Genomic DNA, 22,653 nt, shown 5'->3' with positions numbered 1-22,653 from the left:
TTTAGTTATTAACTTTCATACAAGTGAAGTACTGCACCCAGAAAAAATAAATATACATGGATAAAATTTGTGAGGGCCCTCCCAGCTGGGGGCCCATAGTTCAGTACTGTTTCTAAACCCAATTTACTGGCCCCATTCATATACAACAACTTATATGCATCCTATTGTTATTCTTCTAATATTTTCAAGAAAATAACTTTAGTAAGGTAATATAAAAAAGATAAGAGAATATAGAAAATTTACTTGAAATGCATGTATTTTTTAGTATAAAATATTAAGGACATTTTTGCAAATGTACGTGATTCTATGCAATTATTATAATACCCTCATATATTTAGATAAGATTTTTTTTATATCAGGTAAGTTTCCTAAAATAATCTCACGAACATTATTTTCTATAAAAATATCCATTATAAAGATGACGCATGGCATACGTGGTCAAAAATAAGATGATTTTATTGTATTTAAGGAAAAGTTGCCAACTTTATTCTCTATTTACAAACTATCTTATTCATTCATTGCAGGAAAAAAAAGACTTTTACAAGTGAAATCACTAATAGAAACAAAGAAATGAGTTCACAAGCAGAAGCTAAAATAACTAGCTATGTAGAGAAACAAATTAAAGGGTACTAGTAGTGAAAATCTGAGATTAGTTGCTTTCGGTTACATCTTATTGAAGAATTTATCAACCTCATATCACATCATAAATCTAGCCGTGATTTAGAAGAATGCTTAACATGCGAGAAGGCATGTCAACGAATCATCTAAACTAAGTGCTTGGTCCTGAACAGACTTTAAACAGGAATATGAGGGCGCGCGCACACAAACAATTAGAGAGTTCAACGAGTCAACAAAATCCAGGCAACCAAAACATATTCCCGTCAAGTTTTTCTGTCCTCTAAAATTATTTGCTTAATAAAAACTAACGGATGCTATAAACCCCAAAAAAAACAGCTGAATGAGCTCCTAAAAGTTACTATACAACATCAACAATCCACTCAGATAAGGGGCGTGTAGTCGTCAATGCAAAAAATGTTTGACAGAATACTAAAACATATCATTGTCTGCGCTTCTGTATAGTCATGTTTCACCCTGTCCTTCACGACCCCCAATGCAAATGCAAGTCGGTTTTCCTACATGTGACATTATTCGGGGTGAGAATTTCTACAGCATAGGCAAAAGTTAACGACTGAAATCTGAATAAACACTTACATTCAACAAGCGCCCGATTAAATTGAAAAGCCAATATCAGAACTGGAAAAACACAAGTGACAAGGTTATGTTATTGTTCAAGATGCTCGAATTAAAAGTAGTTTTTGAAAAAATGCAAAATGGTAGGCCGGCATAATTGAGAAATAACTCAACTGCAAGTTATATTCTGTCTTGTGAACAAGACTGAAACATTCTACTACTTAGCGAGCTACCTCAAAACACCTGGTTAATAAGGACGAGCATCATGCTACTTAAAGAAATAACTCAACTTGCAATCAATATTCTGCCTTGTGAACTAAGACCGAAACATTCTACTAGTTAGCGAGCTACCTCGAAACACCTGGTTAAAAAGGATGAGCATCATGCTACTGTGATTGAGTGAGCATTAATCTAATATTTTGCATCCTTTTTCCTCTGTGCTTGGACTCTGTTTATATTAGCAATCATGGATGCCTAAAACTCTTTCAAGGTATACTCTAACAGGGAACAAAATTCGAGTAAACCTAAATACACGCACTCGTACAAGAAATAATGAAGTATACCAAACTTATTCAAATAGTGTAACAACCTTGGATTCAGAAGCATTTGATCAACTGCCCTCGCTTTATTGTGGTGGATTGCTGAATTACATGAATTTTTGGTGTTCCTCTAACATCTTTAGGGAAGTATATCACAAACCATTTCCATATAGCTAGCATGCTTTCTTATACTAGTGCTGGTAAGCAGCAAGTGGTACTAAGGTTTGTGCTTGGTTGGTCGGGAAGAAGTGTAACAGTGGCAAGTGATGGAGAGCAGTAGAAGAAAGAATGAATATATGACCGAAGTTCATCCCATTAATTATAACCAAACCCAAGCTAGGTCATTAAGTTTTCACTGTGGCTCTAAGCCTTGCAAAAATCCTAAACGGCAAATCTACACAAAACATTTGGCCTTCTAGCATCAATGATGTCTCTGACGTGTCCTTAGTCCTTTTATGAGAATAACTGCAGTACACTCGAAAGTGTTCGATGTATAAAGTCACATTTATAACTAGACACTTATGCATCAGAAATCACTTGCTACATTATAGATAGAGAGGAAGGAGGATTGACTTCTGGTAAAAAGTTATGCGTTAAAAAAGTGGTGGGCGAATGCCAAGGTGAAAAAATGTATGCACTGCCACAAACTATCTAAGCTTGAAGACCACCTTAGTCCTTCAGAGCAACACTAGCTACAACAGAGATCTCAGCATAGAACAACTAACAAAATTTAGCTTGAAAGTACCTTATAATTCATGATACCAGTCGTCCAAATAATATTCCGCTGAATATCATAGCGCCAAACCACTTGTTGGATACAAACCTAATAACAAGAATAAGAGGAAATTTTATTCCAAATTGGCTCGATAATGAGTATCTGATAAATAAGATTTTATGTCAAGCACCCCAAATACAGATGGAATTGAGGATCTTGAACCATGGACCTTAAGGTTGTGTAATTTTCCCATTCTTGGTTTGTAATACTATTAAATAGAATTATACAAGCTGTTTTCCTATTCAACTCGTGTGCGTGTAAAATTATTTTACATTTTGTAACTAACTCACTTTCGATTGCAGTCAGCTCGAGATGATAGGTCAACCGTCCAAATTTGCCATGCTAATTGGCCAGAGGCAGCCGTTAGAAATACAAAGTATGGCCATCCTATCCCATACAAAATAACAAAAAGGAGATAATGATTTCACTGTAAGAATACTAAGTTGCTATTGCTGAGTATGTAACAAAAGAAAAAATCTTACCAATATTAGCATTAAATCCACTAAGAGCAAGGCTGCCAATGCAAGCTGTTCCAAAGCCACTAACCCATTCCTTTGTGGAATCCCCAAATCGCAGAGCCGTAGATTTAACACCTACTTTCAAATCATCTTCTTTATCCTAAAGAAGTAGCAAGAGAATAGCTATTTCATTTCTTTCCGCCAGTACATGATCTAGCGCATATTCATAGAATCAATATATTTATAGTAATGACTAGAAATATACGAGTGTATGCCTGTTTAGATGTTTATGAATATAAACTACAAAGTACTTCGTCGTGTCACCTATTTCCCTCACCATACACAGAACATATGGAACTCATAATAAAGGATGCACCAATGTATAAGCTTTACTAATATAATTATAAGTTTGCATTCAAAAATCAGTCATGATACACAGTGCATGTTCATAGTTCATGATTACAATCACATTAGATATTTAGGATATATTATCAAACAGAAAGTCATCTGGTCTGTACTACATGCATAAAATGATATGACATGTGATGGTTGTTGGAATTTTTTTTTTTAAAAAAATGAGTTACTTTATGATTCATTTTAACCATGTTCCCACTAGTTTGAGATAAAAGGCCATGTTCAATAAAGTTAAGCCAGTGTGGAGCTTATACTAACAATTCTACACAAGTAATGCTAAAGTCTTAACGAGCAGACAGAGCACTGTCAAGTACGAAACAAGAGGTCGAGGGTTTGAACCTCGGTGTAAATTTCTGTAACTGATCATACCCGAAATAAAAACAACTACTAATAACAAGTCAGTCTCACTTGAACCGATCAATGATGCAGCAGCATGTATACATATGTTTTCAAAATATGTAACGTATCAACTCAATGGGTTCGGTTGGAGCTACTTGGGATTTACTACTATACTAGGGGACTAGGTAGTTAGAGGTGTTTACAAGTACCAAGTGATGCATGGTTGCTGGGGATGCTCCTTTATTATATTCCCGTCATTCCTTGCTCGAGAGTGACCACAAAAAAAAATGATGAACACGGAGTCAGAGACACGTTTAAGAATACCTGATGCGCATATATGGTATCATAGACAAGTGTCCAACACACTCCAGAGAAGTAAAGTGGGAACACTATGGTAGGATCAAGACTTCCCCGAATAGCAGCCCATCCCAACAAAGCTCCCCAATTAAATGTTAAACCAAGATAGGCTTGAGGCTGCACCGACATTAAAATTGATAGAGACAGTAGGTGAGTTGCATACAACCTCTAGTAGTCTAGTACTGAGCAGAAACATGGTAAATAATGGAGACATGAATTAGATACATTACCCAAAATGTAAACCGCTTCATGAGGGGATATGTAAAGACCAGAAGCAAGGATGAAGCTCCTAATATCTGACTATCAAATTGAAGACAAACTATAAGCTCAAGTTATGTGAGAGAGAACATATAGACATGAAAGGAGATCTTAAAAAATAGCAAAGCAAAAACAAGTCTCTGCATTTTGGTGTCTGTTTATAATGATAGTAATATTACTATTACTTCTTATCACAGCATAATAAAAGTAGACATCTTTCTTTCAATCTCTGTTACCCTGACTCTTCGAAATTATCTTCATAGCCGTGTCACACACTCAACAGTCGAACACATGCAAGCATGCATAATTCTAAACAACAAAAAAGTGAAAATGAACTCTGTCAATTTGTGCATGCAAGCATAAATGATTTTAAGTGCCTTAATGATGCCTCTACGCAACAAAGAAATTCCCATCATTCTAAAGTTACAAACACTATAGCATTAAATAATTTACCTAAGATTCTATGACGATTGAAAGAACCTACTTATTTTAGCTACAAAAATGATATAGTAGAGAATTTCTGGAAGCCTGGAATGAACAAATGACAAATTTTAATACGGACCTATAGGAATTTAGTTGAAGGAGGATGCCAAGACCCAAGAACAGTTGAATTCCAAGAAAACAAAGCCCTTGAAACCGTGTCAAAGCACCACTTGCAATTGGTCTCATCCTTGTGCGTTCTACCTGCAACATGTACAACAAGAAAGGTCATGAAAAAGATCTATTCATGACTTGAGAATAGAGGCATCTTTATTTCAACAGCATCTACAGTGACTTTCAATAACAAGCTATATAATAGCACAAAAGAGAAATAGTGACAAGCAAATTGTCTTGAATATACAAGAACAGCAATATTCCTGTGGTTTTTATTGTACAAAAAAGGACCGCAAAATGCATAATGATGTACTACCATCAACCTATATAATGTTTTTCCTTTTTGCCAGAAGTCATGTAGAATTGTGGGCATCTTAGGCAAAATCTATGAATATAAAAAGACGCATTTCAATTTCTTCTGTAAGAAATAATTGTTATCAGAATGCATAAAAGATACAATTAGAATTGATTTTTTATATTGTTTTATCTGAAGTGCATGCATATGTTTTTTAATTCAAACTTCATCACTCATTATGTAGGCAATGCAATAAACTTAATTGTTAATTACCTTTATATCAATATCACGGTCAAGGAGATCATTTATTGTACATCCTGCACCTCTTAGCAGAAAAGCCCCACAGCCAAATAGGGCCATCATCTTAAAATCTGGAAAGCTCCCAGGTGATGCCGCCAAAGTTATTGACCTAAACTAGCAAATGAGTATATGTATGGAAATCAATTGCATAGTTTAACAAGGTCGTACATTTAAAACATTCAGTATAGATGAAGTAAAAGAATATAGTTACACTAAAGATATATAAAAAGTTTACACCAGATAAAATTTTCACTGAAACTATTAATTTTAAAGAAAAACTACTGAATATTTTGGTTTCCGAGTAAATTAGGTAGGTACAACGCAACTTAATCCGTATTTTTATTTATAGACTTTCATCATTTTCTAAAATAATAAAGATTTAAATAATTAATTTATCCGTGACCGCATTTAATGCTTGTATTTATCGTGGGTACAGTAACATAAATCAATCACAGAATATGTCATCAAGCAAGCATCAACTCATCAAGTCATGGTGAGTATATGAAAATATAATGCTATGTAAACATGTTCATTTGCATTCCATATATGATATATCACTTTACAATAAATATTAAAAATACAAAATGGTCAAAGGGCGAACACAATGTTGCCTCAATAATAGAATACACAAACTAAAAAAGATACATGACAAGATGGTCTGGCCGAAGAAACTAAATAAGTATGTTCCCATGACGGGAACCTATACAACTTGATTTTTTTGTACATTATTAGATACTAAAATTCGAGCTAGATATAGTCATGATTGTCACGAAGACGACTAGTTTTCTCAAAGGTACCAGGGCATTGAGGGCCTTGAGCCTCATCTTGGAGCCACTATAACCATAATTATGGTGTATCATCCACCAATCCAACCAAGGTCAATACATAAAAACAAGATCAACAGGATGGTGAAATAAATGACGTTGATTAATTTTCATCATCACTTATATTGGACATGTTTGATATTTGGTACTAACTATGCTTAATTTGAACTTATTGCTCTATCCAATATGATCTAAATATAAAATTGATGTCATTAGCTATATTATATATTAAATCTGGTAAATATCTGAATATCAACCTATGTTACTCTGACTCTTCTGTTTAGTTCTCTATACAGACACTCGGACACGACACTTATTTCTTGTCGGACCCTTTGACTAAAATGTGGACACTTTGACTAATTTAAAGAAATATGTGTCAAATTTACAATTCAAATAAATAATTGAGAAGAAAGAAAGAATAAAGAATGAGATAAAGAGCACGGAAGACGACTAATTTGCAAATTCCTTTAGAAAATCAAGTTGAATTTAAGTTGGATTGTTACTTTCTGTAAAGATGTTTAACTTACCATACTTGTTTATTAATATATTATGCGGTGCCTTGTACCTGTGTCCAAAAAATAAAAATAGAAAAGTGTCTTCATGTCCTTAATTTTTAGACTTTTGAAGTCCAGCCCTCAGATATGTGTCGTTTCTGATACTTTGTACCCGAGTCAGAGTTACATATTTATCAATGAGTTATCAACTTTTTACGACTAGCTGGGTGACTTGTCGAGTCTTCTCAAAGGTAATTGGGCGTCAAGTAATCATGGATATAGTGGATTAGATATAGTGAAGGAGAAGGTAATGTGCTACTTACTGGTTGTATATTCTTTTTCTGTATCTTAGACTTGTACTATTGTATAACCTACCCCCCGCCCTCCAAAGAAAATTAACAACAATATACAACCAGCTAATTGGAAAACAGTAAAACACCATCATGTCGATCTTTAGCTACAATTCGGAAGGAAAATCACTTCAAAACAGGCTCAAATAAAGTCTGAGTCTTAGTAAATCATCGTTCTTTAGGATTTGAGTGTTTCCGCATCATATTCTTGGGGTTGGAGACAATAACTAGATTGCGTCCACCTATCACGGATGCATTTTGGTTCTATTGGAGATGACTCTTCTCTTTGGACACTTGGCACTCTCCGGGACCGATTAGGAACTTAGTCCTTTAGGATCTTTATATATATAATAATCTACAGCAATTGTGCACTATTCAGGTGTAAATTGGTGACCAATCACAAAAATTTGTAATCTAGTCATCAAATGCAGCCTCCTAGGACCCTAACTATAATCTTAGGAAAACAAGTCAGATTAAAGGAAGTAACTCACCAATTGTAACTATAATTCAAGTAAAGCACATAACTTAATGTCTTAGGCATTAGCAACATAATTCGAAGTCCAATTGATTTACTTGCTCAAATATATGCCGACTTGTGTATCTACTTAAATTGTTTATAGCGGTAATCAGTCTCAAAACATTTTGACCTAGTCATCAAATGCAACCTTTAAGAATTCTACTATAATCTTTGGAAAGACAAGACAAATCAACAAAAGTAACTCACCAGTCAACACTATAATTAAAGTAACTAACAACCACAAACTCTTGCAGACTTAGAATTACAAACAACCGAAATTCATGACCACATAAATACAGCCTATTTAAAAACCGGCCTAACCTTATAAATGCCAGAAATCAGCCTAACTGTAAGACTATTTAAACTCTGGTACATTGAAGATAAGTTGCAATGTACAGAAAAAAATTGCTATTATTCACACATATACCATATTGTACCCAATAAAGTTGCAACCTTTTCATAATATATACTCCGTAACACATTATAAATTTCTACACAATAAGCTGCTATATTTTCGACATGTACAACTTAGTGTACCGCTAAACTTGCAACCTTTTTCCGACATACGTAACACATTGCACATAACAAAGTTGCAAACTTTTCGACATATACAACACATTGTACCAATAAATTGCAATTTTTTTCGACATATATAACACATTGCACATAAAAAAAGTTGCAGTTTTTTCGACATATACAACACATTGTACCAATAAACTTGCAATCTATTTTGACATCTATAACACATTCACACAACAAAGTTACAAACTCATCAACATACACAACACATTGTACTAACAGAGTTGCAATCTTTTTCGACATATATAACACATTGTACATAACAAAGTTGCAAACTTTTCGACAAATACAACACAAACTAAAACACGAAAAAAGGGGCATACCACATACATGGCCAAGCAAGTAACCAAGTCCCAATAGGCTTATCCAACCTAGCTAAATGTGCATAACCCACTACTTTTTTCGGCAAATACAAATCAATCCAAGAACAACCCTTTACTATTTTCTCCTCTTTTTTCTCATTCTCCTCTTTTTTCTCAAAACCTAATGTTGAAATACCCGCATTTTTCACCAATTGGGTCGGGTTAAAATCCCTAAAGTTGTGATTTTGTTGAACATATACATAATTGGGGAGGCCACGAGTGTGTGTATGGAGTGAATTGAAGAGATTGGTAGTGAATGAATGTGATGAAGGGGAGATTTGGATTTTAGGGTTTGAAATTGGGGGAGATAATACGGGTCGGGTCGATTGGAGAAAGAGAGTTGAGGTTCGGAGCCTGCGTGTGGCTTTAGAGAGGCGGAACAGAGCGTCCATTGGAGTGAGGTTTTGTGTTGCTGTTTTGAAATATCATATATTTATATTAAAATCATTTTTTGCTGTACTCGTAAATAATTATTTTTTTGGTATATCTCGTAAGTTTTACATATTGATCTCGTCTTGGTATTGAGCTCGTAATGATAATTTGTAGGCCTGAGCATTCGGTTTGTTCGATAACCAAACCGAATAAATCGAAAAATTGAATTATCATTTTTTTTGATCGAACTGGACCGAAATTATATTATGGACCGGAACGAACCGAACCGAATCGAACCGAAAGGCTTTTTAAAAGAAGCGGACCGAATATACCGAATTTCTGAAAAATCAGGATCGAATCGAATTAGCCCGGTTTGATTTTTCGGTTTCCATTCGGGTCTGTATAATTGTGGATAACTTTTTTATCATTTTATGTATGGTAACTTGGTAAGTGGTAACTGTGGAAATTTTGGTTTTAGCTAAGGCTACATAATAAAAGCAATAAAAAAAGTGATATCAAGAGGAAAATGCATCAAATTATCACGGGGGGCTGTGGACAAGATAAACACTCAACCAAGAGAATACAACACAACACAGTCACAGAACCAACAAAATCAAAGACAAGATCATGGCATGTGCAACTGCCTTCAGACCAATCTTCTTAACAGAACCATGGCCTAGTTTGCCTTGTAATTCAACCTCAACCTTTTCTGGGACACCATCAAATAGTTTAAGGTGCTTTGGCTGTAGAATCTTCAAGACTCCAAATTTAAATCAGTTTTCAAGAAAAACCCATCATTTCAAATGCACTCATACTCAAAACCCTTCTTCAGATGATGAATTTGACCCTGATTTTGACCAGGGTCCTCCTCAAGAAGCTGTTCTTAAGGCCATTTCAGGTTCCCCATTTCTTTCAATACTGATCACTTTTTTATATATGTTTGTATGTACTAAATCAGTGTATGTATATTTGTATGTGTGTATGCTTTTATGATAGTTTGTTGTTATAATTAACTATTCTTGATTGGTTTCTCAATTGTGCATTTTATGTAGTTTTTTAGGTAACGGATGTGCATGTTAGCATTTTTTATAGAATCTTGAAATTGTATTGTCCAGGTTCTTGAAAGTGCCACTATAAAGTTTCGATCTTTGTTAAGTGGATGACTGGGTTCACTTAGTGCACTAGATATTTTTATTTGGACATATTACCAAAGGATTTTTCTAGTCAATTAGTGTGTTTTTGATAAATTTAGTGCGCTTTCTAAGAGTACGAATGTTGGCTCTTGGGCATATTTTGGTTGCTATAGAATTAAGTAGGGAAGTTTGGATATAGTACTTTTGATTGATTCGGAATATATGTGATGTATTATGCATTCCTAGAGAGAGCGAGCTCCACAGAAAGAACTAAGTGTTGATGTTGTTGCAGAGTTGTCAAAGACAGAAGGGCGAATTGGGCAAACTACAAATGTGGTTATTGGGGGTACAGTGACGGACGATGCGACTAATGAGTGGCTCACTCTTGATCAGAAGGTATAAAAAACAATATTATCATGGGATGCACGTTTACGCTTGCCCTTTTTAATACATTTTTTATTAAGTTCGTAACATATGCATCGTTAGCAAATTGAAGATTGTTAATATTGGTTGGGACATCCTTGTGTAATGAAAATAAATAAGTTGTTCCTCTTATGTAACTTCCCAAAGGTTATCACTAGGCTATATCTTATAGCCAATGCATACAAAACAAGGTTCAAGTTTTAGGATGATTGTTGATCTGTAACAAATTTCGCTGATGGCTATACGCAATCCTTCTACAGGTTAATGTCTACCCAACGGTTAGAGGGTTCACAGCAATAGGGACCGGAGGCAATGATTTTGTGCAAGCTATGGTTGTTGCTGTTGAAACAGTTCTTAAGCAACCAATTCCAGAGGTAATCTTTTTGTGTGTGGCCATCCTTTTAACAGACTTATTTGATAGTTGACATGTTAATGGTCATTGACTTGGTAAAGTGGAAATAAGAAATCAGGTTCATGTACGTATTGTATCTCAACATCTTCTTAATATTTTTATTCTTTTTCCCGCATCATAGTATGTAAAATATATCAGAAAAACACATCCATATTACTATAGTACCATATGGAGACGAGTCAAAGCATCGATCATCCCTCAATAATAAGATGGAGATTGTTGTCAGGGTACTTTGAGCTGAGCTTTGAAGGCTTTTACACTAGACTTTTTGTTGCATCGTTCAGCTGCCTACTGGACTTCGGAAGTAGATGAATTCATTTATAGATTATTTCTTCTTTTGATTTAGAATTATGTATAAGAAACTCTTACTTTATAAAAATGATTAGCAATCAAGGTTAAGTAACATTATGGACCCACACCTTTGTACAGTTTCATGACCCACTGCAATTAGGAAAGTAATTGTGCACGTTACATCATAGCAGCACCTTACACCTGGTTGCACGTAATCTTGACTTTCGCCTCAACTAGTGAATAAATCAAGATTCAGGGCTTCATCATATATTTCAAAGTCGAGTATGGCCTGCTGATTGTTGTTGCTGTTTTCAGCGTGAGATGATGTTGATTCATGATAAGATTCGTACAAATGAAATGCCCCTTTAACTGCAAGATTACAGGAGGATAGTGCGAAGAGTATTTTTTCCTTGACCAAAAGTTTAATATTATATTTATGGGAGTGGAAACCAAATAAAATGAGAACCATGAAATTAACTATACATAACTAAGGCTCAGCACGATTTTTGGTGAACCCTGGTATGTTTTGTGCTAAACATTAAATAGAACATATACTTATTTATATACGTATATGCGCATAGAACCTTATTGATTCTCATAGTTTGTATTTAGTGATTGATTCTCATTTGATCCGGACCCTATATTATGTGCAAACCACAAAGCTTCAGGTGTGGACTTTGGAGGGCATTAAGTAACCAGGGCTACTCTTGAATTACCCCGGATATGAAGTACATTATTTGTAGGTATTAGACAACTAGAGATAGTAGATGCGAGATAGCTAATTTGACTTAATAAGGGTGTAGCCGTGTAGTTCAATTCCCATTGTAATCATCTTTGTGAAGTACCCTAATAGGATAGCATAGATGGATAATGTTTTTAATAGCCTGGTAAATACCCCTCTCCTCGTGGTAATGAGAGGTCAAGGGTTCAAAGTAGGAAGAACGAACTCTTCATTTTGGCTGCCGTATGCGAGTCCGACTCTCCGACTCGCCTGAATGTGTATCGACTCGCCACATGGCGATTCGGCACGAAAACAACGTTGGACTTGCCACCGACTCGGGGGCGACAAGTCACAGGTGGAGGAAAGTGTTCTAGCAGTTGCAAATCTGTCTCTCGACGAACCAGAGACGGAGTCTGATCTTTTTAAACAAGATGAACATTTCATAATGTTGACTGAGTTTTTATTAGTTTTCCACCTATTTGAAGAAATAAACTTTCATTACTTGTTAATTAACTTATGATTTATGAATGAAAATGTGAAGTAATTGACATATACAAATCTTATCATGCATATAGATTTATATAAATATTTATTATTATTATTTTATTTGTCGAGTCCCGTATCCAAGACTCTTCAATGATTGGTGAATCCCGGTGTCCCCGTACCCGTGTCGCTGTTTTCGAGTCCGTGCTTCCTGGGACTTTAAACTATTTTAATTTTTGTAATTGACCATATCTAAAAGGAAAAAGATTAGAAATATGATATGGCTGGATAGGAAAGCTTGGATTAAGGTTCTGTTTTCCCTGAAAGGGTCAATCCCTTTCTCACCCCTTATGACTATTGTTCTCTGCAGTACTCTTTCCCCCCCATTGCCAGTGCCAAGGCTGTATCCACTTTTTTTAACTACTCCCTCCATCCCAAATTAGTTGTCCCGTTTGACTTTACGCGTATTTTAAGGTGCCTTGACCGTAGACCTCCTTTGATATTTTTTTTTTTAATTTTTCATTTTGCGAATAAAAGTTTAAAAAATCTTAAACTTTTATTCACAGAAAGAAAATTTTAAAAATAATTAACGGAGATATGAGGTCAAGGCACCTTAAATTACGTGCAAAAGTCAAACGGGACAACTAATTTGGGATGGAGGGAGTCTGTGTTAAATCCCAATTTGTAACTTTCATGACTTTTTCATTGTCCTTGTAACCTGCCCCTTGTAACCTGCCCCTTCTCCGATTATTAGCATAATAGTAAATACTTTTTCATAGGGTAAGGGGCTAAGGTAAAAGAGGATAAAATCTGACAACTGACTGAGGTGCACTTGACTTTAAGATAGTCTCTAGGAACTTTGCTCGGTGCTGGGGGTGGCTTGTTAGCTTGTATACTAGTTCTGGACTTTCAATATAAAATAACTTTGTTTGCTTGAAAGTAACGTTGAATGTATCTAACAGCTTTGCTAATCACTAGTAGGCTCTAGATTTGCAAATCAAAATGTAGTGATCTTACGAAATTTCAAATTGGCAATATAGCATACATAATTGCAAATGCTTGCGAGTTTATGCGGTGAGGCTTCATTGCATTGATGAATAATTGAACAGAACCATAATTACATCTGTATTGCTTCCACGCAATTATATTTCGACTCCTCAACATATTTGCCAAAAGTAAGAGTGACTTTTATTTGGGAACGGAGTAGAAGTTGAGAGGGCTGTAGATGTCTCTGGGAGATGCAGTGAGGCTTTTTATTGAGCTAATTTAATGTGTAATGGTTACTGAATATGTGTGATGGCGCTCACAGAAAAATTATTATAAAATTCTCATAGATTAAGTCTCTAGGCATCTTAGGAACTTACAATTGCTGTGTTTACATCAGAAAATAAACGTAGTACCAGTAGTATCCAACAAACTTTTATGATAAATAACAGTTCTCCAATAGGCTTATTATCAACTGCTTAGAAGCTTGCATCGAGTAACAGCAAAAACCAAGTAATTATGTCCAACATCTGGTTGATTTAGGAATTGGGACTTGGGAGAAAGCCTTAATTTCAGAAATATGCCACTCGTTTTCATCAATCATTTTGCTGGCTTTCGATCATATAATTGTCTTTGTTTTGTTTCCTCAGGGACAAGTAAAGCAAAAAATGTCGTCAGGGGGAAAATATATCTCTGTTAATATTGGACCGGTTCAAGTTCATTCCAGTGAGCAGGTCCTCCCTCCCTTCCGTGTTAGTTCACGTGCTTAAAATTAATAATATATATGAAAAATATCACGATTTGTATTCAATCTGCTCAACTGGATTATGTTATTATTGCCTATAGATGTCTTTGATAAGAATCAAAGTGTTATATATAGCTATTCTCAACAGTTAACTTATATATTTGAGTTTCACCGTGTTTCCAGGTCCAAGCTGTATATAATGCTATGAGAAGAGATGAGCGGATGAAATATTTTTTGTAGAGAAAATTTACTTTCATGTTCCGTATAAAATGACAGTTATCTAGCTTTCTATCTTTTCTCCGTTTTTTCCTAGCAAATGTTCCGTACAGTAGGCTGTAATTAGGTGTTTCTGTCTTGACTGATTCAAATCTAGTCGCTCTTCAATGTATGAGGTGATAATTTATGCACTACGTTATTGGGGAAAAAGTGAAGTTTTAGACTCTAGTGACTTCTTTAAGGATAAAATTAGGATGCTTCCTTGTCACAACAAATACAAAACAGTATAATGATCAACAACTCCTATAGGCTTATTACAAAATGGCTGTTAGAACTTAATCCAAAGAGCTTGGATTTGTTTACTACTAAGTAGACCTTAGTTGAGTTTATGGTACTACTTGTATATATGTTTATAGTAATACATCTATCAAGTGACATCATGTTCAAACTTGGAGGAAAGCTTAGTGCATTGCAATACATTTTTAAGATGCAGTTGAGAGCATAATTCCAAAGAGGCAGTAAAATTTGTCAGCACACCTATACTGACTGGTATTGTGTGGATTATTTGAGAGTTTGACTGTCCTGCTCCATCAGTTCAGATAGACAAGCCACTTATTTATCAGAAGTGTGTGACTTGAGCTATATCTTTGTGCTTATTTTGTAACCAGAAACCTGTCGTGTAAACATGGTCTTCCATGCATTCACACCAGAAACCTTACTTTACACGTATTGTGGTAAAAGACCACAGTATGGTATGTTATAGCATACGTTTGTTATAAAACGGAAGCGGACCTTAACAACTAACGTCTATGTGATTTTATAAGTTGCGATTATCTGTAAAGGGATGTTTCGATTTTATTCTACGAAATTGATAATTGTAGTCCAAATTTATAGTAAATAGGAAAAAAAAATAGTTTACAGATCAATAATGCAGGAAACAAACAACCTTGGCATTGTTACAAGTTCTCTGCAGTTAAATTCTAATGTTTACTTATTTGAAAAGCATTAATAACAGTACGGTTGAGCTCTTGTACCCCTTGTGGTCAGGAGTTCGACCTCTAGTATGTGCGTGTGTGGAACCATCATAGGGACAGTTTAAACCTAACTAAAGAGTTAAGCAATAGCTAAATCGCTTTCAAGACAAGTGTGAACATTTTGATTTCTTGTGAATGTTTACATGTTAATCATCAATAATATTGATATTTTATCTCTAATCATGGCTGATAATATTAATTAAGCTACACTAGTTGAAGCCACGACTAAGAATCAAATGACGAATAATCATTTTTGATGCCTTCTCAACGGCCTGAGATGCTCAAACAGTCACCTTCCTCTCTCAGTTTTATATTATGGTAGGCGACTAAGCATCCTAATTTATTAAACTCGAGTTGTTGCTACTCCATGATTTTATTTTATTAATATTGTTTCCCTTATAAGTAACTCGAAAGAATATTATTCAGTGTTGTAAAAAGCGCAAATCGGACCTAAACGGTGAAGTCACCTTTTAGCGCTAAAGCAAGCGCTTAAGCGGTTTTAAAAGCGGACTCTTAATCGGATTATAAATAAATAAATAATTATGTATATGTTAAAAGTAATGAATATTTTTTTGAATAAAGAGATAACATTCACGTATTATAATAAATTAATAAAATTATCATTCACAAAGTCATAATCAACTTAAAAAATACAAGTAACATTTAAAAATATCAAATTATACCTTTTTTAAAAATAAGATTTATTTTTTTTTCTAATTATTTTTAATTCCCCTTTTAATTGGTCAAAAACCGCTTAATCAGTCAAAATCCGCTTAATTCCACTTAGAGCCGCTTAAACCCGCTTAAATTTTATTAAACGCTTAAATATCCGATTTTGCACTAATCCAAGCATTTTGACCTCCGATTCCGCTTAAGCCCCCGCTTAAGTGTCCGCTTAATGCGCTTTTTACAACACTAATATTATTGCACATTTGATTTTTCACTATAGTAATCATTAATTTAACTACGCCTCCTACCGTGAGTTGAGTTTTTACAGTAAAACCAAGTTAAGAATTGAACTTATATGTTACATTTTAACATTTTTCTCATTCGAAAATCGGTTTATTCAGGTTCAAAATGTGGATTCAGTAAATTATTCAAAAGTCCATTTTTTATGACTCACTTTAAGTTATTTCGTTATTTCAAAATATGATACGGGTTAAGAATTGGGTTTATCACGATCGATTCTAAAATCTGATACGGGTTAAGAATTAGGTTTACACTGTCGATTTTATTATATCTTAACACAATATTCTTTCAATTACAGAGAGAGTGATACTCCCTCCATTCCAAATTAGTTGTCTCGTTTAATTTTTACACGTAATTTAAGGTGTATTGACCATATATTTTCGTTAATTGTTTTTTAAATTTTTTTGTGTGAATAAAAGTTTAAGATTTATATTTACGTGTAAAAATCAAGTGGAACAACTAATTTGAGACGGAGGAAGTATCTAAGCTGACCTTGCGTCTACTCTAGGCAGACATGATTTAATGAAAATCTTGGAAAAAATGTGCTAATTAATATCTGGACAATTTATTAGTCACTGTTTTATAGTTCAAAAATGTGAGGGTCTATGTCAGCATTTTTCTACTTATTAAAAAATGTAATTAGCCAATGGCAGCAAGATTATATATATAATGTCAATCAGCTCCTCTTGCTCTTAAACTCTTCTTTGTTACTTCTGTTAACCTTATTTTCTTAGTTTCAGTAACATATATTGTGAAAGCATTATGGGAAGAAGTGCTGAAGAAGAGCTAATTCTGGATGAAGAATCCCAGGTAAAATTGTTTGTTGCTTGTATAAAATCCTTAGTTATTTACTGTTTTTGAAGTTTATGTCAAGGAATCACTTACTCTAAAACCTCGAGTTGTTAGAGAATAGCTCAACCGGATCTATATTCTAACACCCCTCACTCGAGCCCACACTCGAGCCCATTTTTGGGTCGAATAGTGGATCAATGCGCCCATCTTTGGGGCATAAATTTGTCTTTCGTGTCCCTCTTCCGCTGCCGGAGCTCTGATACCATGTCAAGGAACCACTGACGCTAAAACCTCAAGGTGTTAGAGAATGGTCTAACCGGTTCTGTATTCTAACAGTTTATCTACTGTTTTTTCAGAATGTGATAGAAGCTGAACTTGGAGAAAAATTGCTAGCTTCTATTCCGAAATCGCCAAACCAGAGCAGACCTACCAGCATGGTTATGAAGGCAAGTCAATTCATCGTATTTTCAGTAACTCGGGACTATTTTTTTGCTGTATTCTGATCAATTTTGCGCGTGTTTCTTGTTGAAAAACAGAAAGCACACACTATATTTCCGGCACACTTGATAGCTGAGGCCATATCAACTCTTCATAATCTTGATTTGAGATGGTCTGGACCGATCACGCCTAATGAAATGCAATATGTCCAACAATATATATTCGCAAAGTATCCAGAGTATTGTAATGGCCTTGTAGAAGATCATGGAGACAACAGGATTGATCTTTCTAGTCTTTGTATCAGCGACGAATCATCTGATTCGACGCCTGATGATAAGAGAATTACTCCCAGAAGTAGCGGGACTAAAGAGTCAACTTCACCGTCTTTCACTAGTAATTTAAGTTCTGATTTGGACGGTACTCAGCTAGAGCCTTCAAAATTGCTCGAGATTTTGAAGGAGAAGACATCATTTCTCGGTAATTTCATTTCAATTCCAGAAATACAAGTCCGAAACAGGGCTCTGCAGCATTGTGGATTGATTGAAAATGATTATTTAGTCCTTTTCGCGACTACATTTAGAGAAGCTATGATGATGATTGGTGAATCGTACCCCTTCTACAGGGGGAACTACTATATGACAATTATAGGTGAAGAAAACGATTGCATACGAGAATTCGTGTCGTATAAAGACTCAAAGGTAATTCCTGCACCAGAAACATGGTTGGATTTGAGAATCAAAGGATCGCAACTTAGTCAGTACTTCAGAAGGAAGAGTAAGAATTGTCCCAAAGGCCTATTCGCGTATCCTGCAGATGTGAATGGCACGCGTTATTCCATGCATTGGATATCGGAAGCTCACAGGAACTCCTGGCATGTTTTGCTGGACGCAACTGGATTGGATGTCGGAAAAGAAAGGCTTAATCTGGCACTCCACAGGCCAGATTTCGTGATGTGCACAGTCGATAATACGCATGCTCAGCCTTCTAAGATCACTTGTCTTTTGGTACGGAGGAAATCATTTGATACAACATCATCACCTTCATCTTAACTGATTCAAGGCTGAGATCGCACAAGTGGAGGCAGCAAAGCTCTACTTATTAAACATCGTGCTGTCGTGGTTTCGAGTATATAGAGCCTGGGAACTGAATTCAAGTAAAATATGAAGAATAAAAGAATCCGGCTTTGTTTGAAGTATGCAGTGTTTCCTTTTTGTTACAACTTCAGAATGTAAGCTGTGCAGTGGAAAGCTTGTGCTTAAAGCTATCTTGTCAGTCTTTATGTGTCTAAGATTCTTGATTATTGTAAAGATTGATGATTAATAATAGGCTGTTATAAATATTTCCTTGTTTGAACTCAAACGGATTGTATTTGTACTTTAATAAATCTATGGTCCATAATCCAGATTCATAAATGCCACTGCTCATATGCGGCTCAGTAGCAACTAGCTGAGTAACCCAAGCATTAAATTGAAAAAAATTCAAATTTTAAAATGTTCACTTTTCACGGATCCGTAACAAACGATGACCGTAATCATCAATCGACTATAATTTCTACGGATAAGTTTAATATTGAAAAAAGGATTGAATGTAAAATACTCTAGCTTAATTTTTGCCTTTATAAAATTATACCTATTCATCAAAAATGTGCGTAAAATTTGTCGATCATCGCATACATTTCGTGATACGACTATCCTTTAAAATCTATAATTTATCTTTTACGTAACGTAAAGGCTTAGATTCGGAGGGTAAAGTTTAGATATTGAGTTTACTGGTAAAAATATTCTTTACAAGACGAACAGTTCATTTCAGCAGATCATGTGTCTGACTTTTACGCGGCACCATGTACTTAAATAATTATGTTACGTGTTAATTGTTCAAATTAAAAAAAAATGGTCATTACCACTATGTTTTTCCAATATATTTTTATATTTAAATGCTAAAAATTTGTATTTTAACTATTTATTATCCAATTTATGATCATATAATTATAAATAAAATTTGATAAACTTTTTTAATGTGGTCACTTATTAAAATTTAAATTTTTATAAAAAATCATTAATTTTTTGATTTCGTGAGAACACGTGTCACGTGGACCCCTTGATGAATCCCTGTTTAAAGATATCATATCAGTTTGGAAAGCGATTAATGCCAAGGCTGCAAACAGTGGAATCAAACAGGCCCAGAGATCTCCGGACTGCCCCAAACCAACTAGAAATAATGATACACTTGCAATATGTCGGACAAATTAATCAAAGCCAACCAACTTATATTTAACAAGTCCCACAAAAATATTCAAATATTAGCCACCTCAGCTTCTTTTTAGAGCCTATTTTAAAAATAGATAAGAGAAATAATCCATTAGTCTTAGTAATTGGGCTCCTATTATTAGTCTACACTTAAATGTGGCGACCAGAAACTCTCCTTCAGCGTGCCCAAAAAAAGTCCAAAACTTTGTACAAAAGTCTTACATTTAGGTGTAGGGCTGGAACTAAAAATCACATATTACCATCTTAATGGTCCCGAATTTTATTTTTACGGAAACAGTCTCTCTTTTCTTTCTCGTCATTTTATTAAAGTAAATCTAAATTTTCACCATTTCTCGTTAATATATGAGCCACCTTTTTTTTAGCATTTATCGAGCAACATTCTCTCAAAACTTAAACATGTATGTTACAAAAATTCTAAAAAATACGTAAAATCAACACTATCCTCGGCTCAAACCTGAATATATATGTTCCTGAATAGTAAAAAATGGAAAATGTTATTTTCAGGGCATTTTTCTTATTTCCAGAATAAAGAATGAGTGAAAAGATAAAACTACCCCTGCATTCACAATAAAAAAACTCTTAAAAAAATCTAAGACATGGATAATTTGGTAATTTCACGTTTTTTTACTCTAGAAATAAAAAAAAAGTTCAGAAAATAACATTTTACAAAAAAATAAGTAAAATATCATGTTCTTATTGTAAACAACACAAGAAAAGCTAACAAAATACGAAACCCAAAGCAGGGTTTTCAAATTTTGAATATATAGTACACAAAGGTACGTAAACGGGGTAACTAAAAAAATTAAAGTAGGTGAAAAAAACACACACAGACATACAGATTCGACAGTAGAATCAAAATCAAATCTAACAAAAAAGATCAGATTTCACAGTCGAATTCACCACCGACGCAATTTCAAAATGCCACAATCGCCCTTCACTTTTCACCAAATTTTTCCGACACAAAAATTCCTCGGCGTAAATTTTCTCAACCCTACGATCCACATCATGCAAATACACATGCGTCACACCTGATCCCTTCCTGTTCCGCGCCATCACCGCCGCTGAATATATCGCCGCCATTCTCCCCGGCGCCTCGGCGAAGTATCCACGTGGCGCGTCGATCATTATCAGGTCCCACTCCTTATCGTACACCTCGTCCGGCAACATGTTTAGTGCTAACTTGCACCGCTCGTTTTGTTTTAATGGGACTTGTTTTGTCGGATTACAATCTGGTTCGGACCGGTACGTTTGTAGTAACTGATCAGCTTGTTGTAGTTGTGTTCGATATTTCACGTACTTTGCACGTAAAAAAGGCGCGTCATGTAAGACAGTTTCGACCCACTTGGGATCTTCTTCGAGGAATAGCGTGGTGCCACCTGGATTAAACGCGTGCCACATTTGCGAGTCGTGACCTAGACCGAACACGAGGAAGTTGCATGGCGCGCGTGCTTTTAAAACATCGAATGATAACCTAATCTCGGCTTGTGATTGTTGGGGCGTCACGCGCGAGGTTGCGTAGTGTAAAATTGTCTCCAGTTGCGTGCTTGTCGGATCGTATTTTGCGCCGGCGAACGTACAGATGAAAGGAGTGTTGATGTTTAAGAGGAGAGTTGAGATGAATAAACCGCCGGCGATGAGGATGCCGACGCCGATGATTAAATACTTTGATTTGTCATTGAAGATTAATCTCGTGTTTACATTCTCCTTCATATTTTTTTTCAAAAAAATTTGAAAAAGGAAAGAGATCGAGATTGAGAGAGAGAGAGAAGGAGAAATGTGAATGTTGAAAAAGTCTAAACTGTGAAGAAGTGAAGTTATGGATCTTATAACACGTCTCTTGTTTTTCTATGGAGATTGACCAAGGAGATGATGGTCAGTATTTGACCAGAGTGTGCATATATTATAAAAAATCGACATTCAACTGTTACAGCATATTTTATTATTTCGAAAAATAAAATTTAATCTAATTTGTATTAAAGGCCATTTATTCTTATGCTCTTATGGCTTACGTTAAAATTATAATCACTATTCACTGCACTTAACTTATAGGTTTCATATGACTAAATTTAACATATATTTTAAAGCTTCCGGATGTTAAATAAGTGAAGTATACCGTTAATGATATGAGATATTAGTCTGATAATTCCACTCTTAACACCTTAATATTTTTTAAGAATCGTTCTAATGTGTCTAATGTGTGTAAATGGACAGACACGTATTAAATACTGAAACTTAAAAATTTGGAATGTTTGATAGGTATAGTTGTTGTAAATGCAAGATTTCATTATTATTAATAAATGTTGGTCAATCAAAATAAATTAAATTTATAAAAATTTGTGTTTACTGTATGCTCACGAGCACACCATATAAAATCGATAAAAAATTAAAAAAAATTCAAGACATCCGGATAAAAAATGATTTACATAAAATGGGACAAGGAACGAGTCGAGTCTACGGTGTAACTGTATTGTATTAGTATTAGCAATAGAATAATAACACGTAGAGGCGACCCATATATTTTAAATGAAGAAAGTGACCCACAGTTTCAATGTACTAGTTTAATAGGGAGTAGTGGAATTGAATTGAATATAGTACTAGTAGTACAGGATACAGATGTCTTGATTCTCCAGCGGAGATGAACTAAATGGGGTTGGTTATTTAATCTTGTTCAAATCAAAGTTGTAATTCAAACATTATTTTTTCTCTTCTTGTAAATTTCACCGTGAG

The 22,653-nt window shown here is 34.8% G+C and overlaps 4 protein-coding genes across 8 annotated transcripts; 2 read left to right on the top strand and 2 right to left on the bottom strand.

Moving 5' to 3' along the window:
• Positions 1-576: 576 nt before the first annotated feature.
• On the bottom strand, positions 577-9,067 carry LOC141677194 (4-hydroxybenzoate polyprenyltransferase, mitochondrial-like). 4 transcript variants are annotated; one of them, XM_074482972.1, is made up of 10 exons: positions 8,608-9,067; positions 5,494-5,629; positions 4,894-5,015; positions 4,304-4,373; positions 4,041-4,190; positions 2,988-3,123; positions 2,796-2,892; positions 2,476-2,553; positions 1,213-1,254; positions 577-1,133 (listed from the first exon to the last, which is right to left on the bottom strand). In XM_074482972.1, the coding sequence occupies exons 1-8, from the start codon at positions 9,036-9,038 to the stop codon at positions 2,484-2,486; spliced, it is 1,212 nt and encodes a 403-aa protein (XP_074339073.1). In that variant the 5' UTR covers positions 9,039-9,067; the 3' UTR covers positions 577-1,133; positions 1,213-1,254; positions 2,476-2,483. The 4 variants fall into 4 exon arrangements, with proteins under 4 accessions (XP_074339073.1, XP_074339075.1, XP_074339074.1 ...); XM_074482974.1 differs by having other exon boundaries at positions 578-1,133; positions 8,615-8,744; XM_074482973.1 differs by having other exon boundaries at positions 579-1,133; positions 5,494-5,634; positions 8,608-8,746.
• A 463-nt stretch (positions 9,068-9,530) lies between these two features.
• LOC141677195 (uncharacterized) lies at positions 9,531-14,654 on the top strand. 2 transcript variants are annotated; one of them, XM_074482977.1, is made up of 5 exons: positions 9,531-9,916; positions 10,444-10,547; positions 10,835-10,948; positions 14,116-14,217; positions 14,394-14,654. In XM_074482977.1, the coding sequence occupies exons 1-5, from the start codon at positions 9,646-9,648 to the stop codon at positions 14,448-14,450; spliced, it is 648 nt and encodes a 215-aa protein (XP_074339078.1). In that variant the 5' UTR covers positions 9,531-9,645; the 3' UTR covers positions 14,451-14,654. The 2 variants fall into 2 exon arrangements, with proteins under 2 accessions (XP_074339078.1, XP_074339079.1); XM_074482978.1 differs by having other exon boundaries at positions 9,533-9,916; positions 14,116-14,199.
• Positions 14,655-16,989: 2,335 nt separating this feature from the next.
• On the top strand, positions 16,990-19,008 carry LOC141678309 (uncharacterized). Its single transcript, XM_074484590.1, has 3 exons — positions 16,990-17,239; positions 17,578-17,667; positions 17,758-19,008. The coding sequence occupies exons 1-3, from the start codon at positions 17,192-17,194 to the stop codon at positions 18,706-18,708; spliced, it is 1,089 nt and encodes a 362-aa protein (XP_074340691.1). The 5' UTR covers positions 16,990-17,191; the 3' UTR covers positions 18,709-19,008.
• Positions 19,009-20,600: 1,592 nt separating this feature from the next.
• Positions 20,601-21,741, bottom strand: LOC141678596 (arabinogalactan O-methyltransferase 2-like). Its single transcript, XM_074484936.1, has one exon. It carries the CDS (start codon positions 21,634-21,636, stop codon positions 20,791-20,793), a length of 846 nt encoding a protein of 281 aa, XP_074341037.1. The 5' UTR covers positions 21,637-21,741; the 3' UTR covers positions 20,601-20,790.
• Between the last annotated feature and the right edge of the window lie 912 nt (positions 21,742-22,653).

This window comes from Apium graveolens, chromosome 8, assembly GCF_009905375.1.
Source record: "Apium graveolens cultivar Ventura chromosome 8, ASM990537v1, whole genome shotgun sequence".
Classification (NCBI taxonomy): domain Eukaryota; kingdom Viridiplantae; phylum Streptophyta; class Magnoliopsida; order Apiales; family Apiaceae; genus Apium; species Apium graveolens.
The sequence above is the reverse complement of the archived record's forward strand: the minus strand, read 5'-3'. Positions and strand labels throughout refer to the sequence as shown.

Bases quoted from the DNA above. Each gene is read 5' to 3' on its own strand.
- LOC141677194 (XM_074482972.1), bottom strand. From the start codon at position 9,038: ATGGACGCTCTGTTCCGCCTCTCTAAAGCCACACGCAGGCTCCGAACC. The intron at 5,630-8,607 runs GTATGCCCCTTT...TTGCTAGTTTAG, and splicing joins CTTGCTTGGCCATGTATGTG to GTCAATAACTTTGGCGGCAT. The intron at 4,374-4,893 runs GTCCGTATTAAA...TCAATTTGATAG, and splicing joins CTTCAACTAAATTCCTATAG to TCAGATATTAGGAGCTTCAT.
- LOC141677195 (XM_074482977.1), top strand. From the start codon at position 9,646: ATGGCATGTGCAACTGCCTTCAGACCAATCTTCTTAACAGAACCATGG. The intron at 10,949-14,115 runs GTAATCTTTTTG...TTGTTTCCTCAG, and splicing joins TTAAGCAACCAATTCCAGAG to GGACAAGTAAAGCAAAAAAT. The intron at 14,218-14,393 runs GTTAGTTCACGT...CCGTGTTTCCAG, and splicing joins AGGTCCTCCCTCCCTTCCGT to GTCCAAGCTGTATATAATGC.
- LOC141678309 (XM_074484590.1), top strand. From the start codon at position 17,192: ATGGGAAGAAGTGCTGAAGAAGAGCTAATTCTGGATGAAGAATCCCAG. The intron at 17,240-17,577 runs GTAAAATTGTTT...CTGTTTTTTCAG, and splicing joins TTCTGGATGAAGAATCCCAG to AATGTGATAGAAGCTGAACT. The intron at 17,668-17,757 runs GCAAGTCAATTC...GTTGAAAAACAG, and splicing joins CTACCAGCATGGTTATGAAG to AAAGCACACACTATATTTCC.
- LOC141678596 (XM_074484936.1), bottom strand. From the start codon at position 21,636: ATGAAGGAGAATGTAAACACGAGATTAATCTTCAATGACAAATCAAAG.